Raw genomic sequence first — 13,857 nt, forward strand, 5'->3', positions numbered from 1 at the left:
AATCTGTGTTTGGAAACGCTATGCCAGTTACACAGGTAGCTTGCAATCAGTTTCTTTTCTGTTTTGCTGCACCAGAAAACGCCCAAGAGCCTCTAGAGAATATAGTGAATCCTTCATCACTTCACAGAATTTTAATCATGAAATAGAACTGAAAAATGAATCTGCAGAGCTCTGACTAAGCCTGTGTTTTAGCAAAGGTATCCTTTACCTGCTATGTCTCAGCTGTACCATTACTCCTCCTTTCCAGACACTCTATTACCCTGTGCAAAACACTCCTGGCACCCATCTCAAAGGACTGCAGCAGCTCTTCATCATGGAGGATTACTCAGTATACTGCAGTTAGGTTATTGATATCATTTCATGCAGTTCACAGTTAAAAAATCTTGACTGGCTGGTGAGGCAATGTCCTGAGAGACATCCACACTACCTTGTATTACTGTAAATTATGAAAGACTCATAGTCAATTACATTCAAGGATACAAAGAACTTTTGATGCACATCTTCTCCTCTTAAATGGATATAGAATATTAAGGTAAATTAGCAATGGGCAGAATATAGAACAGCAGCAATTTGGCTTTGCTCAAAGAAGTACCACAGCCCTCTTGAGTTTTTTTGAAAAGACTGAGGTACACAAACCATACAGTGCTCCGAAGTGGTACAGAAACCTTTCCTGTCAGTGTCAGTACTGGCAATTTGGAATTAGTTTTCTCACTTCTTGCCTGCCTTTACTTCCCCCATATGCACCAGTTCATCTGATACAGAATGTTTCTTTTCCTTACCAATCTTGCCTTGCTTAAGGTATAGATTTAATAAAGTACCTCTGTAATAAATGTGCCTGCTAAATAAAATTATGCCATGGTATTCTATGTCAGATGTAGAATCTTTTTTACCCAAGCAAACACTTTGATTGTTAGGAGAGATCTCATAAAAAGTACAGACACACACATATACACACCAAAAAAAAAAAAAAAGAAAAAAAGAAAAAAGAAGCGTCAATTGTCCATAGTTCCTTGAGGAAGCTGAAGTTTCCTTGAACATCTAAATTAGGCTGGTTTGATGACCACCAGTAGCCAGTAAAATCTGCCCAGCCTACTCCTGCTTATATTCTCATGCCTTTAAGGCTAAATAATTCTGAACTTAAGCTGTGAATTCAGCGCAGATTTCTAAAATTTCAATGAACCTACGTGCAGTTGTATTTTACTGAAGTAGCATTAATTCCATCTCCTTTAATTTACTTGAGAAATTAAATAGGCTACACTGAACAAAGGTTATTCTGATTCTTAATGAGAACCCACACACAGTTCAATGCAGTTTAACTAATCCAGCTCAGAATATAAGCACAGTAATTTCTCTGATTATCATTGTGAAGACTAGACTTTATTTAGCACTGCCCTTCAGGAAAAGGAAGGCCTGAACTCTTGCTGAGGAAAACAGTTAGGGTATTTTACAGCAGCCTCAAGTACCTAAACAGAGCCTAAAAAAAATGTGGAGAGGGACTTTTTACAAGGGCGTGTAGGGATAGGACAAGAGGGAATGGCTTCAAACTCAAAGAGGGTGGGTTTAGATTAGATGTGTTAAGAAGCAATGCCTTACAGTGAGGATGGTGAGACACCGGCACAGGTTGCCCAGAGCAGCTGCGGATGCCCTATCCCTGGCAGTGTTCAAGGCCAGGTTGGATGGGGCTCTGAGCAACCTGGTCTAGTGGAAGGTGTCCATGCTTACGGCCAGGGGACTGGAACTAGATGGTCTTTAAGGTCCTGTCCAACCCAAACCTCTCTATGATTCTGTGATTATATATGCCCAGAGCACATATTTTGGGAATGTATTCACATGTTAAGTTGCTCATAAATCTTACACTTACGTACACAGAATTCACTTCAGAAGATAACTCATATGAGGTACATGCTGCTTCTGAATTTTTTTCTGCCACTTCAGGCAAAGGAGTCTCACAGAGACAAGAAACATTTCGTTATCAGATTGACAAAATGAAAGGAATGAATAACAAATCTGGAAGGCACTGGATTCTCAGATGTCAGCCATCTGTCAGTGATTGTTCTTCAAGGATCATGTAGATGCATTCTAATCTATGTAAAGTTCATGACAACTTTATTTCTACAGTCTGCACTCTACTTATCAAAGATGATAGTAGTCACTTTCACCTTTTAATGTCAATAATTCATCTCCTGAGAACATTAATGCTATTGCTAACAAGTTGGTTTCAATTAAGATAACATTTTCCTCCCTGTTAATTATTTAATTTTAATATTTTTATTATGCCTAGTGATATCTAAATACAATATCAGAACTTCAACCCAGTCACTACTCTGATAGCACAGCTATCCCAATAACAGACAATTAAGAAATGTGGCTCTTGCATCAAAGACTTGGATATTTACGAGGATTAGGGATTCCCCTACTGACTCTGAAAGTGGCTATCAATTTACTAGCTAAAAACCATCCAGCAAGACCTCCTTCAGTAAATGTCAGGTCTACCTGACAATCAATGAACCCTGTACAACAGTCCAAGAACCACAGGGATCAATATTACCACTACAGTACAGTCACCAAACTTTGGAGCCACCATCTCCAGCACTCAAATCCCTACAAGCAGTTGCACACGATCTGTCCTAAATTGTGGAACATGAAACAACCACATGAAATGTTATTTGCAATGCTGAACAAGGAATGCACCAGAGATTAAGCAAGCCTTGGTTTGTTGGCATTAACTGAAACAAAGTAGCTCATAAAGGTATTAATACTACAGTAATGAGACTGTAGTAACACAAATGGAGCAAGGATACACTGTATTTGTTTTACATAGGCAGAAGGTGTTGACAGATGTTCAAGTCTTTTGAACACTTAAATTTTAGACATCTTCATTATTTGTCCTCTTTACATTCTTGGTTTTAACCCGAAAGCAATGGCTAAGGAGCTCCACCAATTCATGAGGCTTTCAGAAAAATTCAGAATTTACAACTGAGGGCGAAGATTATCTTAAAAGAAACATAAAAGGAACATCATCATTATTCTGGAATATGTAAGAGGGAGGACTTATTAAAGGGTATTTGTTGCTTAGTGAATATGTTCTTTTATCATTTTATATAATGGTAACCTATTCGTGAGGTTTTTAAAATGTAGCAGTAGCAATTAAAATAATTGATGAATAAAACCAGAACCTTTCTTGTAGGATCAAAGTATAAGAAATTATTAACTATATCTAATGATACATAGACAACATTATCAGCCAGAAGCTAAAAAGAAAGGAAAAATGTATGATCATCTTCCCCTGAGTAATCAGGGCAGTACTACCGGGAATTAGCATCTATTAGAGAGGGTAATGCTTCATTTCCATCAGGTTACTTTTGTTGGCTTGCTTTTGACAAATATACTGCTGACAGTCACATTGAGAAGACTGATCTTAAATTTACGTTCATTTTAAATAGTAAAATATAACACACACTTACTGTAACTTTACTGGGGACAGTGCTGATGTTTTCAACTTCACTTCAATGTTCTCTCCTAATTCATGTAACTTCAATACATCAACTTGGTATATTTTATATAAGACCCTTTGGAACACACTATAGCTTTCAATTTAACATTTTGAACTAAATTCATGACATGACTTTGAAATTGTATTCCTTTACATAAACTGAGAAATTTTAATAAAGCATCTCAAGTCTCGTGTGTATTCAACAACTAATGCTTCACCATGGCTTCTAAACAACTCTCCTGCCATACCCAACTTCCCCCTCACCCCTAAATTCTAACCTTTCAAATACAGTCTCTAGCTAGCCTTACTGCAGCCTACATGAGGATGAGAAGTGTTCTCCAATTACTTGGTACTTGCTACACGTTTTGAGTCAACAATGTATGCGACAGATTTAGGGCATTAAAAATAGCAGAAAACAAACTTATGAAAGATTTATGTGTTTTCTAAGGCTACCCATGAAATGAATCTCTCAGTCAAAATTAAGCTGGTTTTACAAAAGCAAAATGCCTGCTAGCTATACAAATTTCAGTTCTTCCTCAAGTTTTGCTAAAGCAATGCCAGCTGAAGAACTGAAACTGTGGTACAAAAGAGGCCCTCAATTATCCCTAGATCACATATCATACAAGAGGATGAAAAATATGAGTAAATCAAGCTAGGCAGATGACAAGGAATGGGAAGGTAATTTAGCACATGTGGCCACCTTGCCACATGAAAGAAATGTCAGGGTGTTCCAGTGTCAAAGATTAAAATGAAGAGGATTACAGCAGATCATTTAAGTGCAGGAGGCATCCAGTGTAATACGGTAGGCCCACTCTCCAGCACACCATGAGGTAAAGGCAGAGGTGGTGCCACTGGGTTCATTGAGGTATCACTGAAAAGGTTCCCATGTGTAAGAGACTTCCTTGCAATTCAGAAACCTGCGGTCAAACATGTATGTGAGTGGCCAGCAGAAATATGGATTAAAGAAGAACCATACAGAAAAAAACAAAGTAACCTTCTGTAATGCGGAAAAAAATCAGGAAAAAAAGACATATGCACATCATGTTCTTCTTGCAATCCACCCTAAGTTTATTATAGACATTTATGAAAGATAATCCTGTTAAAGTGTGGGTATCTGTAAATGCTGTAAGAGCTCAGCAGAGAGTGCAGCAGAGTGGGATTGAAAGGGAGCCTCTAACTTCACAAATCGCTCTATAAATTACCTGAGAAAGGCTGTGAGAAACAGGGAGGCAGAAAACATCCACCACACTGTGCTTCCTTCAATGGGCCTGTGCTCCTTGCATGAACGTGAGATTTACTCATTCTTACCACAGGCACTTTCTAAGATATTTCAAAGCAAATCCCCATTTCTGCTCTGCTGAAGTTTTCTTTTATTAATGGCAAGAGAGGGCTTAGGAATGAAAAGTGTTTCCAAAAATCACAGAAAATTATTAATACGTACTCAAACACAGAAACATCGGACTTCAGTTTTAATTTCTTTCATTTGTTTTCTATGACACAAATTCCAAACCAAGATAAACATATTTATTAGTGAACAAGTTTTAAATAATGTTTCTCTCTATGTTGAACCAACTATCTTTTGCAAATACACTGACAGTTATCTTTGTTTTTCTCAAAAGCATTCTCAGCCCCAGTTTCTCCTGCATGGTTGAGTTCTTCTATCAGAAAGAGCAGCTTTCTGTAAGTTGGCCTATTTTGTCCATGTCTCCAAAATATTTCTATTACATTATTTATGGTGTAAAACTTTTCTTGCAAATAAGCATCAAACTGACAGTTCCTTTAAAAGCTATGAAGAACAGTTTTTCCTTTTCTGAGTATTATATATAAAGTTGGTGTTTATGTCATCTTAGCAACCAGTGGTGCTGCAATTTTCATTAACATCTACTTCTCTCCCATAACAGCAATCCCTGAAACCCCCCACATCTATTTTTTTCTGAGTTACTATATACATGCAGGCAAAGATTGATTTACTGTGGAGGTACACGCCCACCTATTCTTTTATTATCAGGTATGTTTTTGTACACAACAGTTTATCACCCTGATATAACTGCAGCCTAATGGACTCATCATGAATGCATCTAAAGAGAATATGAAAGTCTTATTAAGTGTAGGGTTTTTGGATCTGATAGTAAAAACAAAAGATCCTGCCTTCAAATAATCCCCCAAACTGCAAAATGGTATTTACCATGAGTTTATCGATAATCTTTGAGAAATAACTTGCATGAAAATGTAGGCATTTCTTTTTACATATACTTTCATATGATTGTAACTCTATATTTAGAGGCAATCTAAAGTTACAACAATTAACTAGTTCCTTACTGGCCTGTGATTTGGAAGAAAGATTTGACTTCATCAGTGCTTTAGCTAAGATGGATAGATTTAGATGCTTTTTAGGACTACTTTTATCTTTTACTGCATATCAATTCATGTTATTATTTTTTCTGCAATGAAATCCACGACTTTCAGCTTCACCAGCAGCACTAGGAGCATGACTACCCTGATGAGTTTTAGACACATAGCAAGACTGTCCCAAAAAGTTTCTGTTAGGTATACCGATTAGTTTGGAAGTAACAACTACCTGCCTGAGGTCATCTGGGTATTGAGCAGAGCTGTTGATGGAGCCTAAGCCTGCTATTTCCAGTTTCTGCATTCTGCATACTTCTCCAGGGAGAAGCAAACTGAAGTCTACCCCTCTGTGTGCACCAGTTCTCAGTTACTGAAGCCTAATGTTTTATTAAAGAGTCCTTCCATCCACTTCAGAGTTACTGGAGTTCTACCACAGTAAGAAAACTTTGGTGGTTTTGTTCCATTTCTCTGTGCTATCAGCACACACACCTCTCACCTCTGTTAGAGTGAACATTGCCCAAAATCTGAGATGTGCTGCTGCAACTGAGCTGAGCAGGCTATCCTCCTGCTACTGACTCCAAGTACCACTGAAGACAAAAGGACTGATAGCAGAGGCATCCAGGTTGTAAGAAGACCTCCAAAACTTGTTAGCCTGATAAAATGCTCCTGCAAAATCCTTATTATTGCAAAGGGACCAGCTGCAGCTGCCTAGTGGCTCCTTTATCTCTAAACTACAATTCAAGCCTCTCATAACTGGGCTGGCTCAAATGCCACACTGTGCTTGGACACAGAAGTGGCACACTGCTACATTTAGAAATACACACATATGAAAGAACAAAGATAGAGAGGAGTGCCTGAGAATCAAAACATACTTCAGGGAGGCACCAAATTCAAGATTAATAGTTGTTTAAGTTTTTACAGGTATCACCCTCAAAGAAAGAGGAAATTCCTCCAGGAATGAGTAGCCAGACTTTCCCCTCTTGGCCATGTTTGAAGCTATTCTCTTTATGAAGACTATTTTTTAGAGTCATCAAAAAAAAGACATGGATGGAAGGTCATGAAGTTTAACATACCTGAAAAGTCCTTTAACAACTGCATTGGGAGAGGCTGGGGGGAGAGACACTGGTAGCTGGCATTCTCAGCCTTCACCCTACTCATTAATAACATCAAAATGTGTACTGACACAAGACAATATACTCCATGATACAGAATCCTTTAAATCAATCTGGTAACAGAAGCTAGCTTGGACTGCAGCAGGTCATCTACCAAAGAGAGTGTCTTATTCGGAGGATGACAGCAGAGCTTCAATACCTGCACAGGGCTCTTATCAATGTCTGGATTAAATTTATGATGCTTTTCTTGATCTGTACAGCTCTAAATTACATGGGATTTGTCTGTCTAAGAGACCACATGTCTTCCTGTACCATGCTGCCACAGCTGCTGTCAGCAGAAAGACTCACACCAGACACATTTGGTATTAAAGAAGGAAAAAAAAAAGAGTTGTCAGCAGGACTGACTCACTGGGGACAGGCTGCTTTGCAATTTACTCCCACCTTTAGTTCGAAATAGCTAAAATCTATTGACCCTTAAAGTGGGCTAAAAGGTACACTGCTTTCTTGGGAACACAATTAAGAGTGATATTTTTGGACACATCTGAAAACCATGCCTGTTTTCTAACTCCTGATTATTTTCCTTTGTTGGAGTTATGAATCAGAAGGTAATCTGAGGTCTTCATCTTTTAAGACAATGTCCTTTAATCCAACAGAAAAGACATTTTATTAAAACAGGACTTTAGATAGCATTATAGGAAAAGAACAGCATAGCAGAGGTACTCTTAGAGCTCTTTATCTGTAGAGGGGATGCCACTTATTTTGCTAAAAAGTGCTGGCCTTTCTCCAGTTTAGTTTGATAAAGGATACAGATACACATGTATGCACATACATCTTAGTTTGATGAGACCTCTGGGGAGGACCAAAACATGTCTGCTGTTAAACCTAATAGGCAGACAGCTATCACCCTTTAAAATCATCTTTTGTGCTCCACTTGCCCACCCCTAATTGCTTCAGTTAATGAGTGCTAAGATACAAACTTTAGTGGCAAATGTTAAGCTGTTTCACAGAAGGGGAAGAGACTTTTCTGAAGCTGAGTATCACCTAATGGGTACCTAAATCTGAGTTTAGCTCTATTTTCCAGTTCCACAATGAATTCATATTTTATCTGTGTGGTGACAAGGCTGTATACCCAGTTCCTAGTACAATTGCTTCACTTTTCTACCTTAGTAAAAATTATAAATAGTGATTGTTTGGGGAACAGAGAATCTCCTGAGGAACCACAAGGGAATTTCTCAAAATATAGCTCCCTAGTAATTATAACAAGTCCTCTCTTCTTACACAGAAACCCAAAATAAAGTAAACACATAACAACATTCATGAGTGGCTGAAGAGCTGATTTATTCTGTTATCACCTACAGGACTGAGTCCTCATATATTCATATTATGGTCATTATCATTCCACAACTGGATCTTTCCCCCCACTCAGCAGCAAATCAATTATTTTTGCATCTGCTTGTAGCTCGTATTTCCCCAAAGGATTTCATTGATCATACTGTTTTTCCATTTTCCAATGTACTGTGTGACCTTTTCCCTCACGGCCTTGCACAATTCACTTTAGTCAATCACTTCTTATTGATTGTTAGCGCCTGCTCAATCCCCCTTTATCTTTGCTTTAATGAATATAGGGTTATTTTTTTAGTGATCTTATTTTTAATATGTCCTGTCATCCACTCACTGTTCTTTCCACCCTTGTTGCTTTAGATTTCTCATTTAGATTTATTCTTCTGTTTTGTTCAACTTTCATTCCAGTCCAAGCTAAAATTCCATCTTCTTTCAGCTTATCCTTTCTTTTGTACAATGCTTTTATATATAAAACAAACTTCAGCTTTCAGCATGCCACTCTCCACTTCAGATCTCACCTAAAGCGCCATTCTTTTGGGTATTTATAGGGTTCTAGCAAAAACCCTTTCCTGGTTTATAATTTCTCCTCACACTTCTGTTCTGTGTCTTTCATACAATTTAGCACTGCACACACTTACTTCTTATTAGGAAGAAGCAGAGAGAAGAGGCAGTCCCTGGAAACACTTTTCCACAATTCATCCATAGTCAAACCCTGTCTGCTTACCTTAAGATTCACCTACTTTCTGGAGGGCACAATTACTGACTAATTTGCAGCTGCCATCTTATCTTTCTTGGCTTTGTAAAGACTGACACACTGAATCTTGGAAATTCCAACCGTTTCACTTCTTGGGCTACTTTTCCCTCCAAATCTCTGCAGTGATATCAGATAACTGTTCCCTGCTGCATCGCTACAGAAGGAATGTTGACCACACATTTCCTTACACTCACTTGGGAGCCACCCATAACCTCACATACAGCATACAATTACTGGGAATCCCTCATTTCTAACTGGCTCATTCACTCATCACAACAATGGATAATCTCTTTAGTCTTCACAGCAATAACTAGGTATCATCATCACTATAACCAGCAAAGGCCACAGACAATCAGTGCTACCAGGATGACTGCCAAAAGCTGATTAAGAATGGCTGTTCAGGAAACTTCTGCAATGATTTCAAGTGAAATTTTTGCCTTTAATGCAAGACTTTCGTGGCTGAAAAATCCCCAAATCAACCATTCAGCTGACGGTAAACCTGGACTTAAAGCTGCTCTTCAACCAGCCATAAGAAAACAGAAGTAGCTTGGTGGACCACCTCCTCACTCCTTTCTTTTCTTGGGACTCTGTTTCCTCTAATCATTCCCTATTTTACTGTCTCATTTTTTGGACATAACACTCATGAATGAGAGAAACAGTGGTGCCAGCTTATTCAGCCCCTGGATGATGAGCCCAAAAGCCTTCTCTATACCAAAAAACCTCTTCAATGAACTGACAACACAGTGGCACATTCAACACAGGACCCAAAGAGACATCCATAGAAACCTTGACAATAGGTCTGCAGGGATAAACCTTTACAGCAGCTTTCTGCTTGAGATCACACCATTATTTCCAAGATGCTGAGAGACTCACAAAGACACCCTTTTCAGAATATGGATGGGGGTGGAATAGGAGTGAGAGCCACTAACCTTAGAGTCCAGCAGCACATAACTGCTATGCCAGGAATTCTGGAATAATTTTCCTTTCCATTGGTAAGCATGCTGGCGCTATTAAGCCAATTACTTTGCAACATCGTCACCCAGAAATAAACTTCTCTAACTAAGAATCAAGGACAGGAAACATGCTATGTAGCTCTTTACTAAAAGCAAGTTAAGATTTTGCCAATCTGCTATCCCTACTAAAACTCTTTATAAACTCTCACAACTATAAATAAACCAACATGGCGAATGTCAACAGCGGTTGCAGCTGTGATGCAGTCTTCTCCGAGCCACTGTCTGTCAGTGAATGATGCTGCAAATGTGATATGAGTAGGACTGATGTACATGAAATTTTAAATCAGCTCTTTCTTACAAGCAAAACTCCTCATGCTGGGAACTGGAATGGAAAGCCTTCCACGCCTTCCTTTTGCTCTACACTGAAATGAGAGTAAAAAAGCCAACCCTGTTGTATCTCCTCCCCTTCTCACACTCCTCACAAGAATGTGTGAGTATGGATGTGTGGGTGGATGTTTGAGAACAAGGAACGTTCCTCTACACAACTGTGTGCTATGGTAGCATTGGTTTACTGCCTTTCATGTCTAACAAGATGTAAGAGAACAAATTTAATTTTCTGAAGAGTACTGGCTTTATCCTGTGAAATGCAAGGGGAATTCAACTCACCCTCTGCAAGAACTGCTTCATAGATGTAAGACACAGAGTCTCCAGGATTTTCATCCAGTGGTTTATCTAGGAAAAAAAAAGAAGTAAGAAAGAAGATAATATCATCACACTGATTTCCACTTTCTTTAGATGAAAATCTATATGTATTTTTATTTCATGATAAAGCTATTTTAAAGCTATTGTTTTTCAGATAGAAGAAGTAAATCATAGAACAAATCCAAGGGCTAGTGCAGAGGAACAAGCCTAGAGACATCTTTAGATGGAACTGTATTTATCCCTTTTCAGTAAACGTCGCTTTGACTGATTTTTTTTCAATTTACCACAGATGGTAAGAAATGTGTACTTGAGGAAGAAGTTTACCTGCAAGCCAATACAGCAAACAATGGGAGAGGAGTTGGGCATGAGGAAAGATAACAGAATCATGCGCAGTAAAGTGAGAAACTGAAATGGATGCAGACATTGCAGTTTGGAAGAGAAAACTGTTCAGTGCTCTGTTTGATAATACAATAGATCTGGTTACAGACAGTATCATGGAATCAGAGAGTGGTTTGGGTTGGAAAGGACCCTAAAGAACATCAGGCTCCAAGCCCTTAGCCATGGGCAGAGACACCTTCCACTAGACCAGATTGCTCAAACCTCATCCAACTTGGCCTTGAACACTTCCAGAACGGGGCATCCACAACTGCTCTGAGCAATCTATTCCAGGACCTCACCATCCTTGTTGTAAGGAATTTCTTCCTTATATCAAACCTAAACCTACGCTCTTCCAGTTCAAAGCCATTCCCCCTTGCCCTATCCCCAGAGCTTTCTCTTCTCCTGGGCTGAACAGCCCCAGCTCTCTCAGCCTGTCTGCAGGAGAGGTGCCCCAGTACTCTGAGCATCTTCATGGCCTCCTCTGGACTTGCTCAAACAGGTCCATGTTGTTCATACACTGGGAGCTCCCAGAGTTGGATGCAGCACTGCAGGTGGGGTCTCACCAGAGCAGAGCAGAGCAGAGGGGCAGAATCCCCTCCCTTGCCCTGCTGCCCACACTGCTTTGGATGCAGCCCAGGATGCGGTTGGCTTTCTGGGCTGCAAACGCACATGTTGATCTTCTCATCAACCAACACCTCTAAGTCCTCAGGGCTGCAAACAATCCATTCTCCACCCAGCCTGTATTTGTGCTTGGGATTGCCCCAACATGTGCAGGACCTTGCACTTGGCCTTGCTGGCCTTCATCAGGTTCGTGTGAGCTCACCTCTTAAGCCTGTCAAGGTTCCCTCCAAACAGTATCCCTTCCCTCCAGCATGTGGACTGGACCACACAGCTTGGTGTCACCAGCAAATTTGCTAGGGGTGCACTCAATGCCACCAACAAAGATGTTAAACAGCATCCAACACAGAATCCCTGAATGGGTCTGTTTGGAAAGGATCATTGTGCCTCATCTAAGACACTGAGATTCAAACATCCCTGCTCAAACAGGGTCATCCTGAAACACATGGCACAGCATTGCATCCAGACAGCTCTTGAATATCTCCAGAGAGGGAGACTTCACAACCTCTCTGGCAATCTGTTCCAGTTTTCAGTCACCCGTGCAGTAAAGAACTTCTTCCTCACATTTAGGTGGAACTTCAGTTTCTGCTCGTTGCTTCTTGTCCTGTTGCTTGGCATTACTGAGCCTGGCTCCATCCCCTTGACACCCTCCCTTCAGACACTGACAGACATTGATGAGGTTCGTTCTCAGCTGTCTCCTCTTGAGCCCAACTCTCTCAGCCTGTGCTCCCATAAGATACTGTATTAATAGTTCCAGGACCAAGTTCTGGACTCACAGCCTTTTGAGAAAGTACACAGAGACCCTACCAAGAGCAAAATCTGATTCTGTTTTTCTAGTATGAACTTAAATAGATGTTATACTTCATTTTTTCAGGGATAAGTGACAATTTCTTTAGTCTGGACTGCAAAACAACCTTTATTTTATCCCATTTTCAAGAAGATGGCACTAATTTAACAGAAATACATCATGGTGAAATTACAAATAGCAATTTTGTTATAAAAACAGTTGTGTACACAAAAATATATAAGGGGTACCTTTACAGTGCTCTTCTCTAGATGCCTTCCAGAGATAACTTTTCAGTAATTGTGACTGGCAACCATAGTGCAAGACTCAGTCAGACTCAATAATACACTACATGAAGGACATATAAGACTACAGATTCACACAGCCATTTTACAGCACTACCTGCAAAAACACTTGCTAGAAATCTTAAATTATTTTTCAGCTTTAGAAATAGCCCCTAACTGCAATTAAATACTGACTGATGACTGGGCCATAAAAAATACATAAATTTAGATAATGTCCATTTCAAACCTTGAAAGAGAAAATGAGAGGAAAAAGAATCACCTACATGACACGTACTTCACAATCTAAGGATACAGGTTACCATGACTAGCTACATAGATTAGAACACGAGCTGCTAAGAAATCTAACAAACCTCACAATTAACCCTAACATGTAAAGTCTTCTCTGGGTTTTGCAGAAATAAAGAGAAGAAATAGCAAAGAAGTCAAACAGTTTAAGCAGCAGGGGATGACAGCCTCAACATCCTACTGTAGTTGCCAGCTCCAGACAGTCACTTCAGTTTCTTTTCTCCTTTGAAACAGCCAGAATCTCATGTCAGATGAAAGAAATTAGTGACACAAAGGAGTTTTTTGGTGACAGTCATTACCAACCCCCATCACTGCACTGGCATCCCTCTGTGTGGAATGGAGAAGCACAGCATCTCAGGAAGATGTATTACTCTGGTAATTTTTGCAGTCCCTGCAGAGCAGTTCAAAGACTCATTGGCAAAATGGAAATGAGAGCTATACTACAGCACACATCAGCTAACAAAATGTCCCTTCTGCTTTTGTGCTTATGATACAGTCAGACAGATTATTTTCATTTTAATAAAGAAAAAGTTAATTGGCATTTGAGGTGCTCTGCAATAAGCAGATGACATCACTGCCTTAAAACACCAACAGTAGTATGCACTGTCTGAATGTAAATACATTGCGGAAGGAGTAAACAGAGGCACAACCGTGTGGTCTCACTATTGAAACCTCCCTGGCAGTGAACGAGGCCACAACCACCCACCTACTTTCTTCTATTTACTCAATCTTGCATGTTCAGGGGAGAAACCTTCACAACCAAGACTTTAGGTCACATGCACATGC

The 13,857-nt window shown here is 39.6% G+C and overlaps 1 protein-coding gene across 4 annotated transcripts in view; it reads right to left on the bottom strand.

Annotated features, from left to right (window-relative positions):
- Nucleotides 1-13,857, bottom strand: part of BANK1 (B cell scaffold protein with ankyrin repeats 1) — a 137,760-nt gene that overhangs the window by 99,582 nt on the left and 24,321 nt on the right. For all 4 annotated transcript variants that reach the window (XM_010411682.3, XM_010411683.3, XM_010411681.3 and 1 more), the window contains exon 3: nucleotides 10,666-10,731. In XM_010411682.3, coding sequence (XP_010409984.2) covers nucleotides 10,666-10,731 — 66 coding nt within the window. The remainder of the gene's footprint in view (nucleotides 1-10,665; nucleotides 10,732-13,857) is intronic.

The sequence above is a fragment of the Corvus cornix genome, chromosome 4, assembly GCF_000738735.6.
Source record: "Corvus cornix cornix isolate S_Up_H32 chromosome 4, ASM73873v5, whole genome shotgun sequence".
Taxonomy (NCBI): Eukaryota; Metazoa; Chordata; class Aves; order Passeriformes; family Corvidae; genus Corvus; species Corvus cornix.